A 14,743-nucleotide genomic window follows, 5' to 3' on the forward strand; every position below is an offset into this window, starting at 1 on the left:
TTTGATTATAATTTTTCTATACTTCAATAGGCCAGTTTAATCCTTTATCAAATCATGATTCAATGATATCAAATTGAGCTGTGTAATTTATTTGTAAAAAATTACAAAATAAAAAACTGCTTAAAGGTCAACATTCTGGAATGGTTGGGAACAATTCCTCAAGGTGCTATTTGGAACAAAGGTTTACATTTGCTTTGGGACTGCCAGAACAGTAGATCCATGCAACTTTTTAAAGCACCAACAAATACACAGAACCAGCAGTTGGTTTTCATGTTACTCAGTTGACCTGTCCTGAGTCCTCCAATTTACCACTCCTTCTCCTGGCATCTCCATTGCCTTCGGGGTCAATCGGGTCAGTTTGTTGTGAGAGGGCAGTGCCCATTTTGGTGCCAGCTGACCCATCCCTGTAAGTTGGCAGAGAGCGCAGGACCTGCTCACTGGGGCGTTTCCAAGAGGGGCGAGTAGCGATCCAGAGAATTATTGCGCCAAAAACTACTATTAGTACTCCCAGCACATTCACAAAGTTGGCCTCTGGGGGAGAATCCTTGTACTTGGGATATTTCCTGAGAGACAAAGAAGAGAGAGTTACCTATAGCTGTAATATAATTTTACGAAATGGGGTCTCTAAGTACCCAAGTTTAGTATATTTCTCGTATTTCCTGCCTTGTAACACTTACAGGCCAAAAATGAGCTTCTCTGTGATGCCCATGAGTGCTGTGGCTATGACACTGGCAAAGATGAACAGGCCACTGTAGACGTGCAGGGGCATAAATGCTGCTCTCAGGTATATCGGGGTGATGGGTATCAAGTATATACACACTCCCAGAACAAGCTGCTCAGTAAAAGAGGAAATATCAGGAAACTCTGTCAAGCATTGTAATAAAGAATGGCATGTGGTATACCTACTGTGCCATAAATGCACTTCATAAACAGTATTCACAAGCATCCATGCTTAGAACTCTAGTTATGTAGTAGGGGGAAAAAGATGAATAATGCTTTATGGCAAAGCTTTATAACAATGTAATAGATAATATGAAGCAATCATTATGGAGAGTTCTATAGCGTAATACTAGCCCACATTCAGTGCTTGACTTGGGAAGGAGCTCACCGGAGCAGAGTACCGGCACCTCAAATTTTCTACTGCTTGAGCTCCTGTTCCTCTTCTAAAATATTAGCTCAAAAGTATTGTGGAGCTCCTGCCCCTAAATATAAACAGTACCTGCAGCCAAAATGAGTACAATAACCTATTTCAGTCCAAGTCAAGCACTGACTACATTATATATTTGAGGTGTGCTTACCTGTAGTGAATATAGTATCACCGCTGCTAGCCCCACCCAGCTGTGCAGGCTATACATGTTGGGGATGTTTTGTGCATTGTGGAAGTCAAATACTGCTACCAGAGATATGACAGCGAAAATGAAGGCCAATATGTTTAAGCCAGCATGAATAAACTTCATCATTAACTTGCTGCACTTCCAGGTCCATGGCAACCTATACACCACAATGGCTGAAACAGAGTAAAAAAAACACTTATTCAATTTATTAATCATGAAAATGCATTCACTTCACCGTAATTGAATGGGAATAATGCACCCTCAGGGATGAGCAATTCCTGCTATAAATACCAAATTTGCAAAATCCTGTTTTGACAGAATCGCTATGAGGTATACTTATATACTTCTTTTTAACTAATACTTCTTTTTAACTAATGTAAGTGCATACCAATCAAAGTTGCTGTGTCATTCAAGTTAATTAGGCTACACTAAAGGAGGTACTTCACGTGAAATAATGCAAATGATTCTGGAATGTACTTTTGTAAATTATCAAAGGGTGCTATTGTTTTAGGCTACTCAGTCAGTAACTTTACTCCGAAATGCATAAGGGTAACAAATTACCATAGAGCACCTAACATTTGTTTGCAAAAAAAGTCGATAACAGGCTATTTCTTCTAAACATTGACACGTTTCATAACAATGTATATTTCGTTCAATAACAGTAACGTTAGCCCCTGACATTACAGCCTTGCATAGCATACTAATCTGTTCCAAGATTGATTCATTCCCAAACTTCACTACTTGTTGAAATAACTTAACTTTTTAAAGTATTGACAGACATCCATCGCTTCAGATTTGACTGAATTATGTAACGTTATGTACAGAAGAGAGAAAAACAAACTTCTCACCAATTCCCTGCATAAAAATGAACCCGGTAACGATTAAAACAGGGTGCCAATTGAATTCCGCAAATCCTCCATCCCATGCTAAACCTTCCTTGAAGTAGAATACCCATCTCAAAACAAAAATTATCGACACAAAACCAACGGATACAGCGGCCGACAGCGCGAACAGGAACTGCTTGAAATTCTCCATCGCCATCTCCGACGAACGCACTTCAACACTGGACTAGAGGAATTTCAAGAGGTTACTCAGGGGGGATGGGTCATGACTCTTCATAACAGAAAGCCTGAATGTTTTTAACTACCAGTTTTGTAACCGCAGGTTGTTACAAAAGCGCAAGACACAAGTTATTATGGAAGCCCATTCCCGCCACCATTTCTTAAAATATTTTTTATGTCGATATTAACTCGAAATTTCATGGTATGCAAGTAAAGATTTTGAGATATGTATTCGAAATGACGAGATATGCAAGTAAACATTTCTAGATACTAAGTCGAAATGTTGAGATAACATATCCTATGATTATGGTCTTCCCCATTTGTAGCATTGTGTGGTGATTTCAGAGGTGGCACCACAGGTCCTAAAGCCAGTGGTGGGATTGTTTTCCTGATCTGGAGGGTTTACCTAACCAGGTAAAACTCTTGCCCCTAGTTGTAGACCAGTGTATGACAGAGTTCAAAAGGTACTTGCACACAAACCATGAAAAGGAATAACCAAAGGAGGCCAAGATGCAAAAATAATATACTTAATTTAATCCATGCCCAAAATAATACAAAAGGGCGGCAGTGCAAGGCGTTAAAAATAAAACAAAAAATAGTAATAAAGTAAAATCAGCTCTTAAAACGGTTTTATATGGGCTGTTACGGGACCAGAGTTGTTCTAAATCAGGGTATATGTTATTAAAAACTCCTGGCTCTAGGGAGTACTTATTTACACAAAAACTGCAATTAGACAATATAACAAACAGGGCTGAGCTTGCTTCATGCAGGGTTGCATTATGTAGGCCTTTGCATCTGTAATTAGTTACTCACACAGTATGTCTTCGCTATTGTGTTGATTAATTCCAGTCAATCATTGTGGATAGGAAGTCAAACAAATAAATGGGCCTATTTTAGACTATAAATACATAGCTTAGGCTATAAATACATGACGTTACCGCTTCGTTTCCCTTGGCCAGAGGGGATCAGAGCGCATAGGCTTCTCTAGGCTACCTGCAGCTGTGGTTAGGCTACAGTTGACCAGACTAAAGCACAGATGAATTGTGCACGAGTTGACAAATCATGAGGCAAATCAGTCTAAAGAACAATACTTTGTCCCTCTTTTCAACGCTTTGTGTCAATATTTTTTATGAAGCCGAATCAAAAGTGCTGGGGCAAATTCCAACATGCCACACATTTGCCAGCGGCTTTGCTCTGCTGATCATGGCAAAGAAGAAACATATCCTCCATTTTGAGTATATAAAATGTTTGACTTCCATGCATCTTGACATTTATTTTTATTTTTGGGTGGCGGGAATGTGCTTACATGCGGCTAAAAAAAATATCAGAGAACCTACATTCACAGCTCTTCTTTGATGATCAAACATGTACAACTAATTTTATCAGTCAATTTAGACATTTTGTGATTTAATTCATATGTCCTAAAAATAAAATGCAGAAGTAGCCCAGTACAACCAACAGTTGTATTGGAAGAACTATTTAAGACACATTATTAGAGTACCAACAACATCTTCAAATTAACAGAATGACAACATGTCATGTTATTGGGAAAGAAAGTGTAAAAAATAACTAGAAAAACACATTCAACGGGGCTATTTACTTGAGGAATCTTTTTGACTAACATCATTAGCAATTGGAAGGAATGTCTCAACTGCTAAAGAATGTCTCAACTTCACTCATCTGCTTGTCCACGACTGATTTTGTAGACATGGCAGCAGAAGTTATTGTTCTTCGTCTGTTCAATATGAACAATTGTATCTCTGTCAAAGAACAGCTCGTGGCTGTAAGTCTGAAACAAGAAAAGACAATACATTAATAAATGACTTGAAAAGGAGAGATTTCCCACATTTTCTTCCTTTACACTAGCCTCGTTCGACCATTGTGATCTTGCAAGCTTACATTCTGTTTAAACAAAATGAGAGTGCAGCAGTCAGGATGGCAGATCAGGCTACATTTACACAATATTCTAAAGCACTAACCACATCCCATGACTCCACAAGTGGAACCCTCTTCAGTAACGCTCCAGTGTTGTTGTCATGGAGTCTGACGTGGGCCTTCCCCTCATCCTCTCTGTGGGTCACCTCCACAACAGCCAGAAGGTCAAGCTCATCCTCATACTCCACCATCCGGAATGTCTATGAAGTAGCATGTTGCAAGAGGCATCAACAAAAACTCTCACCAGCAATAACCAATATGCCTATATGGAATGCCACTGAAATGTCAATAAAAGTCATTTAGTCAGGATACAGTCTAGCCTAATCCTAATCCTAATCCTTTAGAATCTACCTCTCGGTCTGGGTCATCATCCAGCTGATAAAATCTTCTCTTCACTGTGCGGCCTGAGGAAGTGACATTGATCTGGGAGGCAGCCTATGGTGGATAGAAGACGAGAGGTTTTATGAATCCATCACAGGAAAAGCAGCAATTTTCACCCTTCTATCATAATGATAGAGAAAATATATCTAATTTAAAATGTATTATGACCCATGGTTAAAAAGGTGCCAAAGCACTATGTTAACTCACATCGTCTCGATGAGCTGTGATGGAAAACTCCTTCACTATATCGAACTGTGCATCACTCTCCAGTTCACTCAGAATTTTCAGCACACTGGGGGGAAGTATTCAATATTCAGTAAAGGCAGAAGAGAAACGTCATTGTGTGAAATCTGACTGATGAATAGCACTGACCTAATTACCTTAAAGCATGGTCTTGTGGACAACTTTGTTGGGGGGTTTTAGAACTCACTTTATGGTGCTAGGTCCAACATGGATGATTCTTCCTGAGTCATCAGGGTGGAAGTAGATCCAGTCAGACTCCAGAGAACAGCACTTCATGTCTTGTATTCCATGCTTTGCCTATTTAGAAATGCGTACAGTGGGAATATTAAAGATATTGACACTGGGTATGACAACTACAGAACACTTTGGATCTTAACTGGATAATTACTTAGCAGAAGCTTTCGATTAAAGCAACTTTGTACCCAAAAGTATTTGTGCGCCACGCATAAATTGACTCGACAACATTGGTGCTACCAGCACCGTGCTTCAACCAGCTGAGCCATCTAAACATCCTTTTGAGGATAATTTGTGTTTGAGTAATACGTTTGTTGTGTCAGTTAAAGACAATGCCTGTCAAAGACATCTGTAGTGCTCTGAAACGGAAATGCTCAAATGGCTCTGGCACACTAGCAGGATACTTAATATGCTTAAATAGTCTCACAATTCAGGAGACTTATTTGCGACCCATTCAATGTGTAGTGCATAAAGATAGATTATGTACAAGTATATTACCAGGGTGTTATCCTTGAGAGAGCAGATGCGGTACGACCCCTGGTGTTTCTTATGGGGCAGGGTGAAGATATAGTGCCATGGATGGCCTCCGATCTGTACTCCATTATCGAAGCATGACACCTCAAACAGCACTGGGGGGCATTCTGCAAAAAAATTATGAGAGAGAAAGAAAAATCACTAAGGGTCCCCTGAGGCCCTTCTGCAGATGGATAGACAAATGAATGGTTGGAAAATCTGAGGGACAGAAAGATGGATAGACAGGTAAACAATCACCTACCGTTGATGTGGATATTCACTGGAATGCCAAATGGAGCTTCTCCCACAGTTTTACCGCCTTCTGAATGACACTGCTCCCCAAGAACCAATTCCGTTCTTATGTACTGGCAAAGAAGAAAGAATAATCAATAAATGCTTTTAGAAATAATGGAACATACAGTATGTAGACAATCTGAACATTTTAAGAAGCATGCATTAAAACAACTGAAATGTTATTGTTAATCATAAATTTACACCTTATTCAGAATGTCTTCAAAGCTATAGAGCTTCACAGTCTTGGTACTGTGAGAAACTGCAAGGACCCCTTGGGACAGAACTACATCAATGACAGTGCTTCCAAATATCTGAAATGACAGAGACATACATTGCATTTGGAAAGTACTCAGACCCCTTCCCTTTTTCCACATTTTGTTACATTACAACCTTATTCTAAAATGTTTTAAATAGTCCCTCCCCCTCATCAATATACACACAATTCCCCATAATAACAACGCAAAAACAGGTTTTGGGACATGTATAAATAAAAACTGAAATATCACATTTACACAAGTATTCAGACCCTTTACTCAGTACTTTTTTGAAGAACCTTTGGCAGCGATTACAGCCTCGAGTCTTCTTGGGTATGACGCTACAAGCTTGGCACACCTGTACTTGGGGAGTTTCTCCCCTTCTTCTCTGCAGATCCTCTAAAGCTCTGTCAGGTTGGATGGGGAGCGTCGGGTTCAATTCCGGGCTCTAGCTGGGCCACTCAAGGACATTCAGAGACTTGTCCCGAAGCCACTCCTGCATTGTCTTAGCTGTGTGCTTAGGGTCGTTGTCCTGTTGGAAGGTGAACCTTCACCCCAGTCTGAAGTCCTGAGCGCTCTGAAGCAGGTTTTCATCAAGGACCTCTCTGTACTTTCCTCCATTCATCTTTCCCTCGATAATGACTAGTCTCCCAGTCCCTGCCACTGAAAAACATCCCCACAGCATGATGCTGCCACCACCATTCTTCACCATAGGGATGGTGCAAGGTTCCCTCCAGACGTGACACTTGGCATTTCGGCCAAAGAGTTCAATCTTGGTTTCATCAGACCGGAAAATCTTATTTATCATGGTCTGAGAGTCCTTTAGGTGCCTTTTGGAAAACTCCAAGTGGGCTGTCATGTGCCTTTTACTTCTACGTCTGGCCACTCTTCACTGATTGGTGGAGTGCTGCAAAGATGATGGTCCTTCTGGAAGGTTCTCCCATCTCCACAGAGGAACTCTGGAGCTCTGTCAGAGTGACCATCAAGTTCTTGGTTACCTCCCTGATCAAGGCCCTTCTCCCCCGCTTGCTCAGTTTGGCCGAGCGGCCAGCTCTAGGAAGAGTCTTGGTGGTTCCAAACGTCTTCCATTTAAGAATGATGGAGACCACTATGTTCTTGGGGACCTTCAATGCTGTAGAAATTGTTTAGTACCCTTCCCCAGATCTGTGCCTCGACATAATCCTGTCTCTGAGCTCTACGGCTAATTCCTTCGACCTCATGGCTTGACAGTGCATGTCAGAGCAAAAACCAACTGTGGGACCTAATATAGGCCGCCATATAGGCTGACTTGCCTTGTTAAATAAAATAAAAATATATAGACAGCTATGTGCCTTTCCAAATCATGTCCAATCAATTGAATTTACCATAGGTGGACTTCAATCAAATTGTTGAGACATCTCAATGATGATCAATGTAAACAGGATGCACCGGAGCTCAATTTCAAGTCTCATAGCAAAGGTTCTGAATACTTATATAAATAATGTATTTCTGTTTTTAATACATTTGCAAAAATGTACAAACCTGTTTTTGCTTTGCCGTTAAGGGGTATTGGGTGTAGATTGATGAGGATTTTTATTTATTTAATCTATTTTAGAATAAGGCTGAAATGTAACAACATTTTTAAAAAGGGAAGGGGTCTAAATACTTTCCCGAATACACTGTACAACATATGTCATTACAAAAATACATGACTTAAAGAAACCTTAAGAAACAAAATGTTGCATACACTTTTGTTGATCTCCAGAACGCCCACAAGTTGCAGGGGGAAAACGCGGAACACGGCGAGGTACAGCAAGGTGTTTTGGTTGAAACCTGCCTGTGAGAGTTAGGATAGGAAATAAGTGAATACTTCTCAGATTTCACCAGTCACAAAGAGAAAAACTACATGGAATGGTTCTACTTTACAAAGGCAAATTATAAGATGAATGGGCATATCAAACTCGTGGAAACCACACCTGTCTTGCTGAAGATGTCACTTTATTCTGAATGGACTTGACATAAAATGTTTCCTGCGATACATCCCAGCCAAGGTATCTGATATAGAAAAAATGTGTTATGTTTAGTAAAATCAGCGGTTACCTACAACAAGAGGAACCCCAGCTCCACAATAATAATAAAAAGAGATTGGTTGGGTTCATGATTTGCGGAAGACATTTTAATTGTAATTAAATCACATTCAACTGTCAATTACCTGAACTTGTGATGTGGGGACAAGTAAACTTTCTCCAATTGTTGTCCTGTCACAGCTGAGAAGCGATACAGCCAATTATTGCTAGTCAGGGCCAAGAGGCTAGGTTTTTGATCTGACGGTGTTGGCAACCCTTTGTCCTATGAGGGTAAACATAATGATGGTTAATAAGGATAACACTAATAAAGCACTCGGTTTATAACATTTCTACTAATTTACAATTACATTTAATGAACTTTATTCATCCCCAAGGGGGCAATAATTCAGAAATAGGTAAAATAGACAATAAAACATGCACTTTATAAATACAAAAAGCAAAATGCAATACAGTACATTTACTAGTCTATAGTCCAATAGTCCATACGTCCACAGTGATGCTGACACTGTAGATGTACAGAACAAAAAACTGGAAGTGATATCTATTGACCTCTTAGGAATTCTAAGCTGTTGACACCTGTTACATTTCTATACAGCAACAGTGAACTGGCTAAGATGGGAAATATTCATTCACTTACAAGAGGGCACTGGCATAGCAATGCATCTTCAATCTTCTCCGCTTTGGACCGCTTGGGTAATTCATACAGAAGTTGTGGCTCAGATGGAAGGCTGGAAATGATATTTTTTCATTTTAAAAAGAAGTAACGGTACTCATGTGATGAACCATAACAATGCCACATAATGTAGTTTAAAAAATAAAATATATACATTACCTACTGAAGCAGCACTGATAATTTTCAAAATAAATCCTCCCACTCTCATAAAATATAGTGGATTTTGACGACTTGGTCCAGACTTTGGTGAAGTCTTTACTGTCCTAGAGTGAATTAATAAAAGTCATTACTCAGATTTATTTTTGTGGAATTAATATATTAAATTACTTAATACATTGCACTTCACATACCTGGAGGACAATACCCCTGAGAATCTTCAAGTTGAGTTTTGACAAAGTGCCAGCGTCAAAAATGCCTCTTGATCTCAGGTCTAGGTAGGCTGCAACATTTTTCCCTCTCAGCTGAGGCATCACTAGGAGGCGCTCAATGCACAGGGGCTGGAACACTCCACACAATACCACTAGTGTGTCCAAAACAAAGCAAGCGCAGTTCAACTGTTATCCACGTCGGTATTCGATACTCCCAACCATGTTAATGATTCGTTTACAACCAAATACTACGTATACACAAACCTCGTCCTTTAGAACACGATAATTAAATAGGCATAACTAACTATCACGACTGCTAAAACGACGTGTCTTTAGCATCAGAGAAACAGTGATCATAGATAGAACGAGCCATATATTTCACCGGATGTATAAATGTGAAGCATCCGGTTGGCGTTTCCGCTCACTACCAAATATGGGGATGAGAGGAAGACCAGCGGTCGGCAGTGGGAGACGATAGAGCGAGGTGGATTTGGGCCGGGATTCTTCAGATTATATCAACGATGAAACATTTGATCTCCATACAGTTTTCAGTTTTCAAAACTAGAATCTGTAACAAACAGAGTGGACTGCGTTTTGTAGACGTCACCCTTCGCCAAAGTAAAAAAAAAAAAAGGTGAATCGCAAGAGCGAATTGAATTACTGCACTTCCGCATAGTAGGCGTTCCCCCCACCCTCCTTCTTCTTTGGTGTGAAAGCTTTTGCAACAATTACATGTGCATTCCGCCACCTACAGTACAGGTGGAAAATAAAGATCCGAAAAGGAAAAAATGCGGGATAATTATTATTATTATTTTGAATTCCATACAAACTATCAATAACGACATTTGTATTAAACTAAATCAGCCTGCTTTTCTGTTTTAATCAGGTACCTACACAGGCCCAGAAGGATCCCGTGATGGCTGGACATTTCCTGGCGACAATAGTCCTTGCAGTGCTTCTGCGGTTAAGTCTTGGAGGCCCAAAAACTTCTCGGCTGCAGATATAATGATGTCCGCTTTCTTGGACTTGTTGGACACTTGGCCAGTACAATTAATAACTGTATAACTGCTATAAATGGTACAAAATCCACCTTCTTCACAATAAGTGTATCCAGACCACTTGACATATACAATATCTTATTCAGAACTCTCTTCACCGCTTCCACATAGGAGATTTGCTGTACAGCCCTGATTCTTGACACCTCAACCGCTTTCACTCTAACAGAGCACTCAGGGAATTCGGAAATGTGATCCCCATCACAGTTGCAACATTTTACATTCAACTACTCCTGATTGTCAATGTCCAACGGGACGCCAGAGATAACACCTTTAACTGGTGCCCTCCGTAGCATCATCCTTTCAATAGAAAGTGCTAACGTAACAGCACAATATTAAGTTCTTAACAGTCAACAAATGAAAATACATTACATTTTCTTTTTACTTCAGTTGTCGTCCTCCTCTTTTTTGTTGTTGTATTTAACAGAGGACAGGTTAACACAGTCCCTTGCTTACAAAGTAAGCCTGTCTTGTGGCTTACACAGATGACCCACCCGTGAGTAAGTATTGTGTAACTCTTTATTGTGTATTGTGTAACCATGTTTAACTCTGTGTTGTTGTATGTGTCAAACTGCTTTGCTTTATCTTGGCCAGGTCGCAGTTGTAAATGAGAACTTGTCCTCAACTTGCCTACCTGGTTAAATAAAGGTGAAATAAATAAAAATATTTAAAAAATGGTTGTTTCACCTCCAGCTCTGGTAGGTCTCGAGCATTCCAGTCATGGAAGCACTTAGCGAGCTGCTTTCCGTGATGCCAACCATGATGGAGGGCTCAAGTAGCTTGTTGGCTACGGGGATGGTAGTCTTCATATATCTGGACAGAAGGCATTGCGCTGGGCTGCTGTCCATGTTTTCGGTGGGTGTGTTCCTCCACTGTAAGATGGCTTTCCAGGGGTCGTTGCTGTCACGCAAGGCCTTGCGTAACAAGGTTATCCCGTTTCCTGCTCTGGTGTCCTTGTATAGTGTTGCACGTAGTCTCGAACCCACCACCGGCCTTGACGAGGCTCATCATGGGTCTGGGCTAGTATTCCCCCCCTTTGTGTCTCGGGACCCACACCACCAGCGGTTGGTGTTGGTGTCCGAGGCACAAACGAAAAGGTCGGACCCTTTGTACGAGTTGTCAGCTGCCACGTTATTAGATTGGCTGTAACCTTTCAACCAAATCTCCTGGTGTTTGTGCTTCAAAACACTCAGTGACTGTCAAGGTTTGTCCTTCGCCATAGTGTCCACATGTGGCAACCGTTCCAGTACCTGAAAACTGAGATGAGGATATCTTTCTGCGATATCGCACAGCGTTTCACCAGTAGGAGTCATCGGGTCAGTTGCGGGACTGACGCCATTAGTGTCATTGTAAGGGGTTTCAGTCCCCCACAAAGTGGACAATGTATCAGCGGAAGCAGAGTACATTCTGCACGTTTATGCTTTTATTCCTGAGATGGCAGCAGTGCTTACAGAAGTGTCCGAAGGCTACAGTATCAGCTACAGTATTGAACGACTCATTCACAGAGACTGTTGGCTCAAAAATCATGAAAATAATGGTCAATCAGGTTTGCTGATAGAATGTGACGAGATATCGTAATATCTCTTTAGGTCAGATTCTGCACCACGAGGTTTCAAAACGTTTTTTTTCCCCGAAGGTACCACTCGTGGATGACTGTGTTGCAGCTAGCATTAGGAGAAGACAGTGTGGTCAATGGAGAAGTCACTGTGACCTGTGACCATACTTGGTTGGTTTTCCAATCTATTAGTGGGAGTAACTGATCCATCTAGTCTGCTCCAAGTAGCAGGGTTTCAGATTCGAGGCTGGTAACATACACAGGGTGAACAAGCGAAAAGTCCTGGAAGTGTAGTTTTAGCATGAGTCTCAATGTGAGAGGCGAGGTAGTTTGAGTGAAACCTCGAAGTTTAGTGTCGCATCGTTTCGTTTTTAACCAACGTTTAGCTGGCTTCAAAGCCCTTTTGAGATCATTGAACAACGTTGGAGAGATGAGTGACATTGTTGAGCCCAAATCAATTAGCGCATCACAGGTTTAGCGGTCCTCCAGGACTGTTTCCAGGTGTGAGTTGTGTTTTGTGGTCATATTCCCCACAAAGTGGAGTGGTTGTTCGCAACTACGTGATGTGTCATTTGTGTTCATGGTGAAGACAGATCGACTAATCATGGTTTGAGTGGAATTGGCTATTGCGATGTTTTTGACCTTTCACTTCACAACATTTGCATCAGAGTCTATAGACAAAGCCTGTGGGCCTGTTCTTTGATCGATCGGGCCCTGGACAGGGTCTTGAGTAAGAGCGAGAGTAATTTGATTGTTAATGTCCTTGCTAAGGGTGTTAATTCGGGCGGACCACTTGTCCGGCAATTCATGTCTAGTCATAGTGACTTATCTTTTTCCCTTTTCTCAAATTGTATTACTTGGGGCTCTGGCCAATTACTCTCTGGCAGATGATTACACGGGCTGCTTTATATAATTAACATTTCGTTATTTCGCATTAAAAACTTTGTGGATGGGGCCTCCCGGGTGGCGCAGCGGTCTAAGACACTGCATCGCAGTGCAAACTGCATTGCTACAAATGCGCTGGTTCGATACCCGTGCTGCCTGTGACCGGGAGACCCATGAGGCGACGCACAATTGGCCCAGCATCGTCCGGGTTAGGGGAGGATTTGGCTGTCCTTGTCCCATCGCGCTGTAGCAACTCCTGTGGTGGGCCAGGTGCATGCACGCTGACACAGTCACCAGGTGTACAGTGAGTAGCCCACATTGGTGCGTGCAGCTGACTTTTGGCTTAAGCGTGCATTGTGTCAAGAAGCAGTTGTGTTTCGGGGGGACGCACTACTCTCGACCTTTGCCTCTCCTGAGACAAGACAAGAACTGAAAAAATAGGGAGTAATTATTTTCACAAATTCTGGATGGGTAAAATGTATGTATAAAATGTATAATAGCAATATTTAAAATTACTAAATTGGGTAATTTTGTAAACATTTATTTAAAATTGCACCGGCAGCTTCTGGGGGGATTCTGGTAAGATGCCGGCAAAGTCGGCTGAATTCCGGCAGATGGAAACGCCGACACCCGATTCCGGACGATTCAATCAGTTCCGGCCCCCGGAAGAGGGCCGCTTCTGGGCCGATTCCTCATTGCTAGCTGGGGCGCTTTAGTGCGCCCAAAGTCCTTTTCCAGTGTTTTGTCTCCATTATTTATTGATGTGAATCAGTTCTAGAGTATGTTGTTTTCTTGAAAAAGGTTTGGAAATAGGTCTCTCCATAATGACAATCTAAATAGCCGACCTACAACTGATAAAAAAAAGTTGTCACAACGTACGCGCGTGCTGCTCTCTCGCTTGTGTGACTCAGCCAATAATTGTAGTGCTCTCTCAACACACACCCCTCCGAACCTCCCCACAACTCACTCACTCCGCAACAACCCGTCTCATTGCCTGATAGTCAAGAGCAGGTCACCGTGAAATATACATATTTTAAAGAGAAATGCCTTGGCAGCCACTGTGCAAATTAGAAGTAGCCCAAAACCCGCGACCAATACATTTTCACCCGTAACATCATTTTCAAAGTAGCCCAATTTTTAGGAAAACCGTGAACGTGGCAACACTGTATGGAGCCAGATAGCTGCCAAAAGGTTGAACGTACATATCGTTAGGATCGTAAGAAAATACATACGTAAATTGTTAGGATCGTAAGAAAATTAATGCGTGAAACATGAAACATACATGTGAAAGTTCATCTGTGAACATACAAACACCATGTTACGATTACGGACTAACATTTTAGGCTTGAACAAATCTTGTGTTGCTATTCTGACATACAACAATACCTTTCAGAGTTTTGGCAGTTTCATCTCACCAACAAAAACAAATTACACCAAACAGCCTTTGAGGAGTGCTACACGAACAAGCATAACATATTATAAAAAAACAGAAGTCAGTGAAACTGGAAAGCGGTATCCTGACCATTTTCAAGTTAAAAGTCTTCATTTTCTATTAGTTCTCAGTTGAATTTACTTCAAATTTAGGAAGCGAATGTAATGGATTTGTTTGCCAGTGCCAGTCTAGATAGCACTAGCTGTATTATACCTACAACAGTGAAGTTTCAGTCCGCTAGTTGTTTCTCTACAGCATGGGCATATCTCTGGGTGACATGGACATTCCCATGAAACGTAGAATTATAATAGATATTTGGTGAATTTATGAGTTATGTATGGAGTCTTTGCCACTCAAAATAATTTGTTATAGAATATTTAGAAATCTATTTCGTCACTCAAAATCTGACCAAAGCATATTCTGTAGGAGGGGTTTGTCACGTGTCTGACCTTATTTCCTT

The 14,743-nt window shown here is 41.1% G+C and overlaps 2 protein-coding genes across 2 annotated transcripts; both read right to left on the reverse strand.

The window, feature by feature from the left end:
- Positions 1-68: 68 nt before the first annotated feature.
- Positions 69-2,803, reverse strand: LOC129821277 (plasma membrane ascorbate-dependent reductase CYBRD1). The gene is made up of 4 exons (XM_055878756.1): positions 2,183-2,803; positions 1,299-1,507; positions 678-832; positions 69-563 (listed from the first exon to the last, which is right to left on the reverse strand). Exons 1-4 carry the CDS (start codon positions 2,373-2,375, stop codon positions 278-280), a joined length of 843 nt encoding a protein of 280 aa, XP_055734731.1. The 5' UTR covers positions 2,376-2,803; the 3' UTR covers positions 69-277.
- Positions 2,804-2,906: 103 nt separating this feature from the next.
- dcaf17 (ddb1 and cul4 associated factor 17) lies at positions 2,907-14,328 on the reverse strand. The gene is made up of 15 exons (XM_055878755.1): positions 14,238-14,328; positions 9,339-9,508; positions 9,148-9,251; positions 8,953-9,043; positions 8,441-8,577; positions 8,205-8,283; positions 7,976-8,065; positions 6,199-6,306; positions 5,964-6,066; positions 5,687-5,829; positions 5,142-5,251; positions 4,919-5,003; positions 4,682-4,765; positions 4,375-4,530; positions 2,907-4,184 (listed from the first exon to the last, which is right to left on the reverse strand). The coding sequence occupies exons 2-15, from the start codon at positions 9,456-9,458 to the stop codon at positions 4,068-4,070; spliced, it is 1,527 nt and encodes a 508-aa protein (XP_055734730.1). The 5' UTR covers positions 9,459-9,508; positions 14,238-14,328; the 3' UTR covers positions 2,907-4,067.
- Positions 14,329-14,743: the final 415 nt, after the last annotated feature.

The sequence above is a fragment of the Salvelinus fontinalis genome, chromosome 23 (genome assembly GCF_029448725.1).
Source record: "Salvelinus fontinalis isolate EN_2023a chromosome 23, ASM2944872v1, whole genome shotgun sequence".
In the NCBI taxonomy this organism is placed as follows: Eukaryota; Metazoa; Chordata; class Actinopteri; order Salmoniformes; family Salmonidae; genus Salvelinus; species Salvelinus fontinalis.